The sequence below is a fragment of the Dermacentor albipictus genome, chromosome 3 (assembly GCF_038994185.2).
Source record: "Dermacentor albipictus isolate Rhodes 1998 colony chromosome 3, USDA_Dalb.pri_finalv2, whole genome shotgun sequence".
In the NCBI taxonomy this organism is placed as follows: Eukaryota; Metazoa; Arthropoda; class Arachnida; order Ixodida; family Ixodidae; genus Dermacentor; species Dermacentor albipictus.
Window position 1 is genome coordinate 125,190,331 of NC_091823.1, and position 13,629 is coordinate 125,203,959.

A 13,629-nucleotide genomic window follows, 5' to 3' on the forward strand; every position below is an offset into this window, starting at 1 on the left:
GACTCTTCTCAGATGTAGTACATTTATGTCTGTTCTTACATTACTACGCTGTTAAGACAATATGCAGACATGCATATTGCAATATGCAGACATGCATCGACCAACTGAAATAAAAGCGCGAGGAGGAGGAATAAGTTTATTTGTAGAAATGAGCGTACGATAGAATCGTCCGAGGTAGGCGGTGTCCATAGTCTAGGATGCCGTGGGCCTGGACCGATAGCTTCGCCCTGCTCACCAGACGATGCTGGTCTTGAGAGCTCGGGCTTGTCAGCTGGGCCTCCCACTGCTCGATGGTTGGTCCGGTGATGAGTTGATGATGACAACAATGCCTCGAGGAAACACGTCTCTCTGGGTGTTCTTCGTACTACGCAGGGAAACACAACTGGTGCACGCAAGGTAACGCTAAACATCCCATCACGACTGTCTTACGCAATCAGCATCACCGTCAAATATCGTCAATGACAGCAAACAGCACAGAAAGCTTCACTTGCATAAATTCCCACCGTGCGTAGGATCTGCATAAAATTTTTCTTTTTCTTTTGTAATTCACACAGGTGACGTTTTTCTATGCGATGCAAGGAAGAAGCAGGCCGCGGCTTTCGCTTGGCATCCGCTCAACTAAAGATGGACCATGGATGACAGTTTGGAAGCAGTCCAGGACAAGCAAATTCTTTCACTTTGTGGGCGTCAGCGCCGTATTCAAGAGTGGCGCTCCTTATCAGGTGATCATATCAAGACCCATCTGACCAGCTTCTCAATTTGAGCGGCCCCTCACCACACACTATCAGATATTTTGGTCATAGTGCACTCGGCACCGTAAAGCGCCATCTAGGGAGTGATTTACCGGACAAAACAAAGTCCAGTTGGTTCATCATCAGTGCAGATAAGCGAAAGTGAAATGCCACATCGTTTTAGCTGCCGGGGAGTGAGCTTCAATGTGGACATTGACACTCTTGTCTCGATTAGCAGGCGCGAGTGACATTGATACGCTAATAACAATATTCATGGCAATTGAATGGTGAAGTGCAGCCTAGCGAAGTATTTCAGGCAAACTTAATACAGAAACAGCTGCAACTGTTGCAAAGTTGGTGGGTACAGATTGTGATCAGTAGTACACGAGCCTGTAAAAGAAGAAAGGCTCGTGCGCTCAGATAACGCCATTACATATATTACGCCTGTGGCGGTATTCAACGCATATGTGCCGCTGTTTATTTAGCAGACTTAGTTCATAAAGTCAGCCTGCTCTTACGTTGATAGCAAATTTACAAAGAACGTTGCCGGATCGTGCGCCTCTAGTATTCTCAATTCTTTGATCTTGCACGCCAACTCAAGCAGATTAACTTCTGAAAGAACGCTTATTTATTTTTTTTAGTGTCGAACTAACACCATATCAGCTGGATTGGGGCTATGTAGCATGTAACATAACTATGAATGTAAGGCGGCAAGAATGAGTTAGCAGGTCAAATGTGCAATAATAAAAACCCTGACAGCCAAGGATGTTATCAGTGCAAAGTTACTTAATTGTATCTTGGACGCACTTCTCTGTAAAGAAAGAGCTTGCAGTTATTTAGAAACACACTAAACATTGCAACATTCAGGAAGCACGTTTCAGTCGTCGCTTTATCTGATGCGCCTTTAATATTTCCTATGATTTTAGTCGCGCATGTTGTGTGTAGTACACAAATTTATTTCATGTACGATGAATTGTTTAAGCTGGGAAGCTTCAAATAAATTCTAATTTCTGTTGCAACTGAATACGCATCTTTACAAGTGTAACACCATGTGATCCAATCACCTATTCTCAGAAACAAAATAGGCTGATAGGCGTTTATTTTGTCACATATGATCGGTGCCATCTTCATGTCCTCAAATATTTGCTGGCACAAATTTGCAGGTTATACATTGAAAACCAAGAGTGGCTGTAAATCACAAAGTGTGCCACAGATATTTGCAAATGGGTGTGCTGCACGACACCATAGGGGCAGTTATATTGCGCAGACTCACACTGACTTTTCACACTTTATTTTGAATACGTTAAACGAAGTTACAGAGGCGCGCAATGTGAAGAAATCAGCAAGAAGTCACGAGGTCACGTAGAAACTGATCTTTCTTATTAATACCTCCTGCGATTTTTCATTCTCTCACCATGTATGTCTATAAATATGGCCTAACCTTCATAGTTTTCTATAAAAAATGACGAGGAACCGTTGCCTGCGTCTGACATATGCATGCCTTTCGTGCATCTTCATGTTAGGGCTGCGGTGCTCTTTTGAGAAAACTTCGTAGTGTCTTTCAGTGTAACTTATTGGAAACAAGGAGCTAGATTCTTGTATGCCTTTATGTTTAAGTGCCGAGGACCATCACCACTATGCACCCGCCAAGAAAAATGAAGCGAGTAAAAATTTGTAAACGTTTATAGGTCTGTATCATTATTAATAACTTATATGAAAGTCCTATGTTGAGCTTTTGCTATTTCTCGAATAGAATGATCTGATTAATGCAGTTTCAGTAATAGATAGCTAACAGGCAGCTGAACAAAGAAATGATTTTTTCTCTCTTGTAATACCTCTCTTTATCAACTCAGAAGTGTTAATCAGTATTGGATTTACTTCTCAATGACAGTGTTTCATTATCCGCTATACGTTAGCTGGCTACCACGTACTGTCTCGTAAAATCTTTTAACGTATGCAATGCACTGCTACTATTTATTCGTTATACTAATGCCATTTTTCGGCTCTGCTGTATGGAAATAGCTTTGTTTATTCAATTGTACCACACGCAATGTTTAATGTGCTCTTCCTGCAAAAATACTAACTCGCAATACATTCTGATAAATCAACAAATAAGTAAATAATAATATTGAACTTCAAGTTTTTTCATACGGCTTAATAGGTGGCTTTCATAGGAGAACACACAACACCTGAAAAGCAAGGCTACATTGCTATTGACGACGTCCATTTCTGGGAGAGCTGTACAGCAATGCAAGAAGGTGAGCTGATATTAATGCGATATCCTCCTCTCCAGCACCGCCTCCAATATAGGAAGCTTCAGCTCAGAAGCTCTTAATACACAAAAATGGAGAAATCAATTCTCTCGGCATCTGATGCACCAAATTGGACGAGGGCATTTTTTTGCATCTCAGTGGAATACTTCCGTCCTACCGACTGCCATAAACAGAATTCAAATTAGACGATCGATTTTTTCGACAGAACTTACTTAAAATAGCAGAGAAAAGGAACTGAAATATATGGCTTAGAGCTTTGTAACTTAAAAATTGAAAAATATATAATTTTGAAGACTACACACATTCAGGCATCTACAGCAGCCAAGATTGATACATTAAACACAGTTTTCGAATATATTAATAACTTTTAGTTGTACTTCTGCAAAACCCTCGTAAACACTAACAATTTTCCGTGACCTGTAAACACCTACATCACCTTCGTTTCATTGAAATTCTCTAGCAGATGCAGTGCAGGACTGGGACATCTGCTTTTGGTGAAGAGTTGTACATTTCTAAAGTTCTTTATTCAATTTGGTTATTTTACTGATTTCTGAAGCTGTTCTTAAAAAGCTCTGATGCCCTAAATCAAAATTCTGCTTTCTGCAATCTGTAGAATTCAGAATTCGCTCTCATTGAGGCAACGATATTATTCAAATTGCTCCAGTGGATGGCTAATGCGAGTATTGCTTTTTGTTATGTGTATTCGAATGTAGAAATCAGAGTTGGCCATGTTCTATAATTTCCTGCTAAGGCCCAATCATGACAAAAAAATGCAACGAAGTATGCGTTCAAAACGACGCTATCGCCTAAGCGATGTTGTTTTCTGTTACCACCAAAGTATAAAGATGCAACCAGATTCCTTTCTTGCAAGCCTTGTGCCATGAGTTCATTTGCTTGAAAGACGAAATGATTGCAGAGATGTCGCTTTCCGAACGAGGCTGTTCTGTATGTCACCGAAGTCGGGATTTATATAAGGAAATTTCAATTCCAGTAACGTACTTTAAAAAGAAGGAAATACCATTTGCGCTCATAATATTTAGCACGTATTCTTAAGGTATTTTGCGTGGGTGAGATGAAGAATGAAATATTACGTTTCACAGCGTCTGTTAAGGGAACACGTAAATTTTTAGAAATCAATTGAATCGATAAAAGAATGCAAAGAATCTTGTGAACAAGCGAGTTCTGTAGGCTCTTGCAGACAGGAAATTTATTAACCATTCATTTCTCTATCCCTCCGAAACATGGATACAAAAAATATTGAAACAAGTTAAGATGACAAAGCGCACTGAGAACCATTCGCAGAGAAAGCAAATTCACCAGTGAATGCTTGTGCAGAAAACTAGCGCACAAATAACTATACTTAGGCGAATTTTTTTTCTCGCTAAGTACGCATTGTGAATTTATGGAGGGGATAAGCGACACGTGAGAAGGCTATGAAGGTGCGAACAAGTTACGCTACAACAATGAGGATACAGTGAAAACTGATTGCACTTCTAAGGGTGCTTGTTTGTACTATGACGAAGTCCCATATGCCTTTACGACTGTTTTGCCCCCATCGTCCACGAGGGCAAAGCAACCTTTTGTCTTGGCTACGTCTTGTGGCAAGTAAACATGATGGTGGCTGCTGCAGGTGATATGAAACCTGCATGTAGTAATCTTTAATAGGTATAGTGGTCAGTCTCTCGTGTCGAATGTTTCTGTGTGCCCCAAGTCCTCAGAATAATACAGATTTTTAAATTATGACTTCTGTCACAGCAGCTGCACTTTGGTTTCTCTGTCGTTTCAATCAATCTTGACAGCCTTAAGGGCAAATGTATTAGATGAGGGACAAGCCAGCACCTTTAAAGTTTGACTAACGCTCACAGCGTAGCAATAAGATTTGTGTTTTTTTTTTGTCCTTAGCAAATAGGTGTAACACCACAAATAGGATTAACGCAAAATACTTTTGTGGCTCTTAGTAATCAACAACCCCCCTTTTTTTTCTTCACGATCTAGCTCTGATACACACTGCCTCGGGCACAAACCCTACCTTTGCCACGCACGGAGAGATTTATGGTTAGCGCTTGTCCATTTTGTGCGTGTGCATATAGGACTAATGCATTTGGAGCGACGCACAGTCGTTGTCTTTGACTCACACAGTGAGTGTTCGGTAACAGCGGTCGCGACGTGATCTGACATTCACTGTCCTTTCTGCACGTTTTGGCTCCTCATAATATTTTGTCAGTCTTGGTAATTGGATGTTTCAAGTTTTGCACATGATCCGATTTAGAGTACGAGAAGTCATAGCATAATAGCAATTGTAGGCTGCTTATAAACCACTTCTTGGTAGAGCCAAAGTTGAGTTTACCTTTGATTTTTCCCTCTCTCATTATGACTTCTCTCAGAACTGCCAGCAGCACCTGTGCCAACCATGCCTCCTTTTGTATGCGGAGTAAATGAGTTCCAATGCGGTGGTCTCAACGAATGCATTCAGAACTCCCAGGTGTGCGATTTCAAGACGGACTGCTCCAATGGAGCTGACGAATCTCGATGCGGTGAGTGAAAATTTATATAAATAATCAATTTTCTAAAGAAATGGGTATGGCACGTGAAGCAGTATGCAATTGTTGCTGTTACAGGCTTTGGTGAGGTATTACCACAAACAGACTACTAATTAGCTCTTGGTTGGTTTTAGATCCAAACATGCTGCGAAGAAAATTCAGCGCAGTTATATATGTTTGTGTTTCTCATAATTATTACTCTATGAAGACCACGGAATGACCAGTGCAGCTTCGAAGCGACAGTACTCAGACACACAGAGACAGAGAGAGAGAGAGAGAAGTGCTGCATTTATTGTAAGCTGGCGATGTTTGCCAGCCAGATGGCCTGGCTTGCTGGCGTCGTCACTAACTATCGAAAATACCTGAATTACAGAGTATAGCATTTCCTCTAATAGGCAGTCTATTAAGTTTCAAGTTGTTGGACTTTGTCAATCAATATAAAAAATACGATGTTGGTGTAATGAACGAAAGCTTAAACAACAAACAAAAGTTCTTGCCCCGTAGTGTTCTTCCATGTTTTCTTCCTGTAAAAAATTTCTATTTTTACTAAAACGCTCAATCTAGCAGTACTTTATCATCCTTTTTAAGCATTATTCAATGCTTCCTAAACATTAAAGGAAGCCAGAAAATTAAGGTCGAGCAACCCTTTAGGAATTGTGGGCACACAGCACTAGCAAGGACACTTTTGTAAGGCCATAAGCTTTCAATTTGTTAAGTATACTATTTCGTTTGACACTGAGATATCTAAAACGTTTATGGTTGAGCCCTAAATTGCGTTTACCAGTATGATGTACTTGGCTATCAATGAACAGCCATTGGTGGCCTCCTAGTTACAGAATTTGGCTTTAGAAAAAGATGCTTACGGAATTTATATGCAGCATGTAGCACTCCGTATATCTTTTAGGTTATCGCCTAAAGAAAGAAAGATTGCACAGAGCGTGGTATGTAATGACAGCAGTTCTTGGTGTTGAGGTACGCCTACTCAAGGCAAACGCAGCGTCTAGTTCGTCCGCAGAAAAAAGTCACTCCCGGTGGGTGTCACGTGAACGTGCAGTAGGGTCGGATGTCCACAGTTCAAGCGGCACTCCTGCTCCGGTACAATGTCTCATGGCAGACTGGTACGGTTCCACAGGAATAGGCGTCAAGTTGCTTGCTTCAGTTCCAGTAATCACGTCACACCGTACGATAGTGCTTTCCATTAGCGTAGGAAAGGTAATAAAGCTGATGCTCTAGCAGTAGTCAGATGTTCTCATGACCCTCAAACTCCGTCTTCTAGGCGTGGAATTTCATTAACGAAGGCTGTGACCTGAAGCACCGTGGCCATACGTAGGTCGGTACTGTTAGCTGACAATTTCCTTCATACACAGCAATCTCTACTGTAGCGGTATAAGATTGGTTGGTGCTTGGAAACTTGGAGAGAGCGTATGAACATTTAAATAATTTACCTACGCTTAGGCTGGTGTGGAGCATAAAGCCAGCGCATCAATGTTTGTAATTCTGACTCTCAAGGTGCCTTGGCTGCCCGAATAGACTGGCAGCGCCTCATCGACCATAAGCGAGAACGTGGCAATTGATGCAGCCTTAAGAAAATGGATGTCGCAGCGGGCGATACGCGCTGTGATGCTGCCCCATAGCAAGCGTACTCAACAGTTGTTAGAGCAAGGGTATTTTCCAGAGAAGTGTACGAAAGGCTCGTTACGTCTCGAGACACTGCGAAGACTTGAATTTGCTATAATATCACAATGGCTACCCTCGCATGTAGGTGTAGCGGGAAACGAAGCACCTTCGTTTTTTGCGTTTTTTTGCGATGCAGCTTATATAATGCCCACAACAATAATCCTAAGGTGTCCTGAAACATGTCCTGAAACGAGCCACTGCCAATCAATTCCAGTCATGATGCTCACTACCACACGTCTTCTTTGAAGAGGTTGGTAAGACAAGAGGCCTTCCTGTTGTATCGCCTACGCATGAGGTTAGGGAGTGTTCTTACATGGCTAAACACAATCACAATTACCATGTCGTTTTTGTATGTGACCTAGAAGACTCGAGAAGATGTGGGACATTATTTCTGGCAGTGTCATAGACTCGCTAAAGAAGGTAATGTCTTGTTTGAAACACATCAGCGTCGACGTGCCCAACACGCTAAAATAAGCGACGCGTTTCTACCAAGGCCCTGGACATTCAGGCTGGAAATGTTCCAATCTGTATTGAAGTACATCAGTGTGTGGATTTAGATTATGACTGGTAACGTTAGAATCTCTGTTCAGGGTATTGTATTGTGGGGGTGTGTGGGCCGTTGCGGCATAGTGTACTGGATTGCTTACAGCTAGGCTACGATTTCACGGTCATGCTCATAGTAGTGTTATAGGGACACTAAAGTGAAAAATGAGTTCTTCTCCATCAATAAATTACCGTTTACAACACCAAAAACACCACTCTTGCAACGATAAGACGTTTGGTAAGCCAGAAAAAGCGCAAGAACGAAATATGGGTGGCGACGCCTACTGAAGTTCCCGCCCCTGGGGGCTGTGACATCTTGGATTTTTATGGCATCTTCTAGGGCCTACTAATTATATATATCGGTACAGATTGATTACATTGTGTTCTAAAGGAACCAAATATTAAACATGGCAAGTTTCGGGAATCTTTACTCAGCTAACGCGGCCCAAATGCGAAAACATACTTTGGAATCCTTGACGTCACGCTGACGTACCAGCGCTGGGGTTTCGGCGCAAAATTAAAATACAGATACTTGGACCTTCATTTTCTCATCTAATAATGAAACTATATTTTTGAAATGACTGCCTGCATGGTTCTCAAACAGTGTTTCATTAGTCTAAAAACTGATTTATTGTTTTGCTTTAGCGTCCCTTTAAGCACCGTTGTGAATGTCAGCTTGTTCGCCCGTCCGGCAATGCGCGTTGAATTAGGACGCACTGAACTTTACACCCGTAGATTTTAGGTTTCTTAAACTCTGGTGAAAGGCGGAGTCGACGTGACATCATTGCCGGCTATTACCAGCAGCCATAAACATCCTCTTCCTCCTGATTCTTGGTGTGGTATCTTGACCATTACGAAGTCTGTCCAGATGAAAGACAGGATTCATGCGTGAACGGTCATACATAGACAACGTTGCTGACATGGTGACATAGGTCGAACACGAGGAAGCATGTAAGTGATTACCTGTTGATCTTGCTTCTGATCTTAAATGGAGTTACAATAACGTCTCCCACTAAAGCAACATTAAGGCGTTACAAGTAGTAAAAATTGGTGGCAGGTTTTATCTCTGTATTTGTGGCTTCTTACCAAGGAGATCGTTTTATGGTGCTCACTGAGGATGACCCGTTTTGCTAGCATAACAGTAGCGCAACACTGAGCCCAACGCCTTTTAATTGGCCCTCGCAGAAGTCGTGGACAGCTATTCAAAAACCACTCGACGCTCCAGCTACGAACGCAAAATTTGTATTTGAACACCACTTGTCCCACAGGTTCACTTAAGCACATGGCATAAGAAGGCAGTCATGTTGATATCGAGTCATTTTTCCAAAAGGAGCATATCAGGCAAAAGTGCTCGTTGTTAGAATTTACCTAATACCCACTGTCTGCATAGGGTATATTAATAAACAGGCTGCTCACACCATCCAGCAGATGTCACACGTTCTGACTGAGGGGGATCTCTCTTGGACAGTTCAGATAAAATACATAAAGAAGGGTCTCGCTGTGATTGGCCATCTCTTCAGGTTATTTGTAGGAAAGACCTAGAGGTGCACATGCACTGTATTTTACAATTGTGCAACGGAGAGTAATATTTGTGTAATTCCTTTCGGCTACCAGTCTTGCCTGACACTTGCTAAACCAAAAAGTGCATCTTTTGGAGTATCCATTCCCAAACGTTTAGGATATGCCTTGTCTTATAGCGCAGCGATATTACCGGCTAAATCTATTGCCTTCGCTAAAGACTGTGCAATCACCAGGCACGTTGCCGCTGAGACAATGCGTGCACACGTCCGGAACTTAGCCCCGGGCACCTTCCCATAATCTTGCTATTCTTTCCGCGGAAAGGCCTCACACAACATTCAGTACAGCGGCCTGCACACATTGTTGGTCGGTAATAGGTGAAGCAAGTGGTCACGCATGCTTCTTCTATAATTTTTGGGCCGTTGTCAAGTGCACCTATATATTCCAGAGCTTCAGAAAGTATCGCCTCCCATTGTTTGAACTCGAACAACTTAGGTTATTTCTATTGTACGATAACTTCATTATCCACACGCGCACTTATGATTCTACTATACAGATGATTTGTGGCGGTGGTGTGGTTATAACTACACAAGGAATAACGCTACGATTCTAGATATCACATATTGCGAAGGCATACAGCTGAAGAACTTATGTATCTGTGCTCTGGACTTGAATTCTTGTTGCAGAAATTGTGGAACTCCACTGCGCAAGTAAAAAAAACAACAAAAATGAAACACGAGATTTCCTTCTAGTGGCGGCATCAGTGGAACTGATGACGCACACATGCCTGCTCGAGCACCACAGTATGACCAGCTGGTTGTCTTTCCTCCTACTAGGAGAGACACTGCGAGGTAGCTTCGCAACCTGGCACGTACATTTTCGTAAGCGAGCTGAACACAAAAGATATACGGTGTACGAAACTACAGTAACGAAATCATCCGCTGCAACTCGACCCAGGCTTCGCCGACCCGGGGTATTGCTGCTGCATCGACTGTGGATAGGAATCACCTTCGCGAGGACTAAACAACACTAACTCGAATGAAGGATAGTGCTGCCTGCGACGTGTGCCCTGGCGAAAGGAGCATGGACGAGATGTTCTGCCGCAGACCTTGACTTTATTTAGATGGACAGGTACTCTCCAACGTATTGCAACCATGGGACGATCATCCATTATCCGTGAAGGTGCTACATGAAAACCATCCCCATTACTCGCCGGCGCACTAGGCAGACCAGACACTTTTGGGCCTCTTCATGATGACTGGCCTATGGAAATGTATTTGAGCGCCTACACAGCCCACGTGCAAGCATGCAATTACACTGTCTTAACTTTCCTCATGCGATTCCCCTGTAACCATTCCCCTGCCTAAGGTAGCCAACCAGACGTTTTTTTTATGTTAATATTCATTCTTTCGGGACTATTCTCCTGTCCTTCCTTCAATCAAACCAAGCCTACACTCTCGTCCATCTTGCCTAGTTGATATGTTAGCTTTCTTCCGGGCTAGTGTATTAGTTTGCTTAATGCAACATTTCCCTTTAGTGGGTACATTTCAGGAGCCTGCACACTCCACTTATCATTATATTTCACACAGGGTTCTGTGATTTCACCACGGACTTGTGCGGCCTTGAGAATAAGGACTCGAGCGCGCGATACGGCTGGAACTGGACCGCGGTGCAAGACGGAAAGAAGAATAAGGGCTTCCCGACCACGGACAGCCACTTAAGCGACCAAGGAGCCTACGCTGCGTATTCCCTGCTTAATCGAGGTAAGCTACACTCTAAGAAAAATTTCCACTCAATCGGCTCGTCTTGTGCCCCAGCAATATTCGTCATCCATCTCATCTAATCATCACCTACCTGTCTAAAGAGATCCCCTGAAAAACTTTTCATAATCGTGAGAAAACATGGCCTATCTGAAGTAAAGGCTGCTATGAACGTGTGAGCCAAATGTTACTGCACTGCATACAACATAAAATTTTCAAGCTTGTGTCAAACACAGTGAAAAATCACTTTGCCTCGCTTCCGCAGTGCCGTTACATCGAAAGCAGTTGGCCGACCAACGCTAGTGGCTGATTTCATGTAAGCGAAAGCATTCTCGGTAATAATTGCTAATTTTGAGTCAAATCAATGAAAAAAATTCACCCATGATTACGATACTCCCTAACCCTAAATTTGAGTGCAGCTCTATATGAGTTTTCATTTCCCGTGTCAATATTTTGTATTATGGTTATATATTGACACGTGTACTTGTCTTTATCGGGCGACAAGTTTTGTCGCCTAACAAATGTTATCGCACAGCGCGGGACGCGCCTGCATGTATCCGAAGTTTCTGGAAAGTTATCGATGCTTCTATCCGCTGTCTGTTGTCGCCGAACGTTGTGTTATCTGATTTCATCGCTTGACACGAACGGTGTAGAACATTTTAGAAGGCATGCGGGTCCCAACGTTTAATCTGGAACATTCGACGACTGCTCTATAAAAGCCGACGCGCTTGACCCGCTGATCAGATTTTCGACGATCGCCGAATGTGTTCGCCGCTATCGTTGTGCTATAAGTGTAGCCTGTTTTTGTGGGCACAGGTTCGCCCAATAAAAGCTAGTTTTGTATTCCACCGTATTGCTTCTTTCTTCACCGTCACTACCACGTGACAATATCTACGCGGTTTATATTAGAAGAGGAAGCTGTGAATAGCCCTCTTTGTTTCCATAGTGACGACGTGCGCTACTCTGGTGCAATATCGTAGTCATCGTTGCTGTATAGCCTGGGTGGCGGGCCACTACAATGTTTTTTATCACTTTCGTGTTTTTCGCGGTCCTCAGGAAGCGTTACCCAAGGGAGCGTCACATCGAGCCTTGCTCTTAGTCGATCTCCATCGCTCCTTGCAGGAGCAGTAATACACATCACATGCGCTGGAACTGCAGATTGACCTCAGCAGCTAACGCCGCAGACAAGCGTCGCCCCCCGCCCTCCCCCAGCTCAGGCCACAATGCCCCCCCTCCGAAGCCCACATGAGATCCGTGCGGTCTAAAAAAGTTACAATGACGTTTCACTTCGTAATCGTGGCTGACACGCAATCATATTGCGCAGACGAAGCTATCGGTCCTCGTTGCGCCCAGATGCCTACACTGTCCTCATCGCAGATCGCATTAATCACAAGGCGGCCTCGCCATACGCAACAGCCACCGGAGTAGGACGCCCCCTACTGGTGTTCGCGTGTCATCGAAAGCAGGTGTGTGCGCACAACCGCTGGATTAAACAACAAATTAACGACGTGATTTTCAACTGGCACTATTTCACGGCGCTGAGATCACACGTGTGCGTAGTCAGGTTTTTTTTTTCGCAGACTTTCTCAATATGGAGGAGAAACTTAACAAGCAAAATCTACCTTGTTCGAAGCATTTCGATTACGTGTCCTACAATTATCTACAGCCCCCATCAGTAACATTTTGTGAGTTAGAAAAGCGATTAAAAACTAGCTAGTTACTTTTATTTGCTTATTGAACGCCGATGACTCAGACATTATTGGCAGTTTCTTCGCAAGTGTCTCAGCAATAGGCACTTGGTCTTACTCGCGCATAGTATTCCGTCTTCTTTTTTTTAAACTATGTGCTTTATAGGCGGACCATTCCTATTATAGTGAATGTATACGTATAGAAAACAATTCCATTAGGCGTTAGTGATAGTTTTAGTTTTAGCCCAGAACAAACGTGCATAGCGCAACACAATACAACGATTTAAGAGTGCACAATGTCTACAAATTGCTAATTTCATTTCCGCGCAGCGATCAGCATGGGAAATCCATCTGAGAGATTGTTGAGCCCTACTTTAGAACAACTAGTTTCTTTTATCTTGTTCAACATGATCACGGATATTTTGCGTCACAAATTATAGGTTTATAAGGTTAAAATGCTCGCTATTGGAACCCTCCCCCTTTCCCTTCCCTTGCTCCCTTCCTAGTCTCCCATAGGAGGTCGCTGAAAACAGGTCCAGTGTACGTTGAGCCCAATGCACAATCTTGCGCTTAAGAGATTAACGTACCACTAGTGTATTGTTTAATAAATTTGTTCGCCAAATTCACGAAAAATACTCGCTCTTAGGGCAGTTATTAACACAACATGTGTACTTGTTCTGTAATATCGCAGAGGCGCCCGAAGGCACCATGACGGCTTTGGTTACGCCGAAGATGGGTGAAATTGCGCACTCCTGCGTGATAAGTTTTTATGCCTACGTTCCCACCAAACGTGAGTATATGCATTACATTCTACGAGCTACTAGTTTGCTCCCGAAGGGAATATTGCATAGTACAATTCCACTAACAGGTTTTGAACGTGTGCATGAGAATTTGCGAAA

General features: G+C 43.0%; 1 protein-coding gene across 1 annotated transcript in view; it reads left to right on the top strand.

The window, feature by feature from the left end:
• The window catches only part of LOC135909443 (MAM and LDL-receptor class A domain-containing protein 1-like), a 240,271-nt gene that overhangs the window by 173,750 nt on the left and 52,892 nt on the right, over window positions 1–13,629 (top strand). Inside the window, exons 42-46 of the mRNA XM_065441401.2 lie at window positions 555–722; window positions 2,893–2,989; window positions 5,389–5,538; window positions 10,872–11,045; window positions 13,422–13,520. Coding sequence (XP_065297473.2) covers window positions 555–722; window positions 2,893–2,989; window positions 5,389–5,538; window positions 10,872–11,045; window positions 13,422–13,520 — 688 coding nt within the window. The remainder of the gene's footprint in view (window positions 1–554; window positions 723–2,892; window positions 2,990–5,388; window positions 5,539–10,871; window positions 11,046–13,421; window positions 13,521–13,629) is intronic.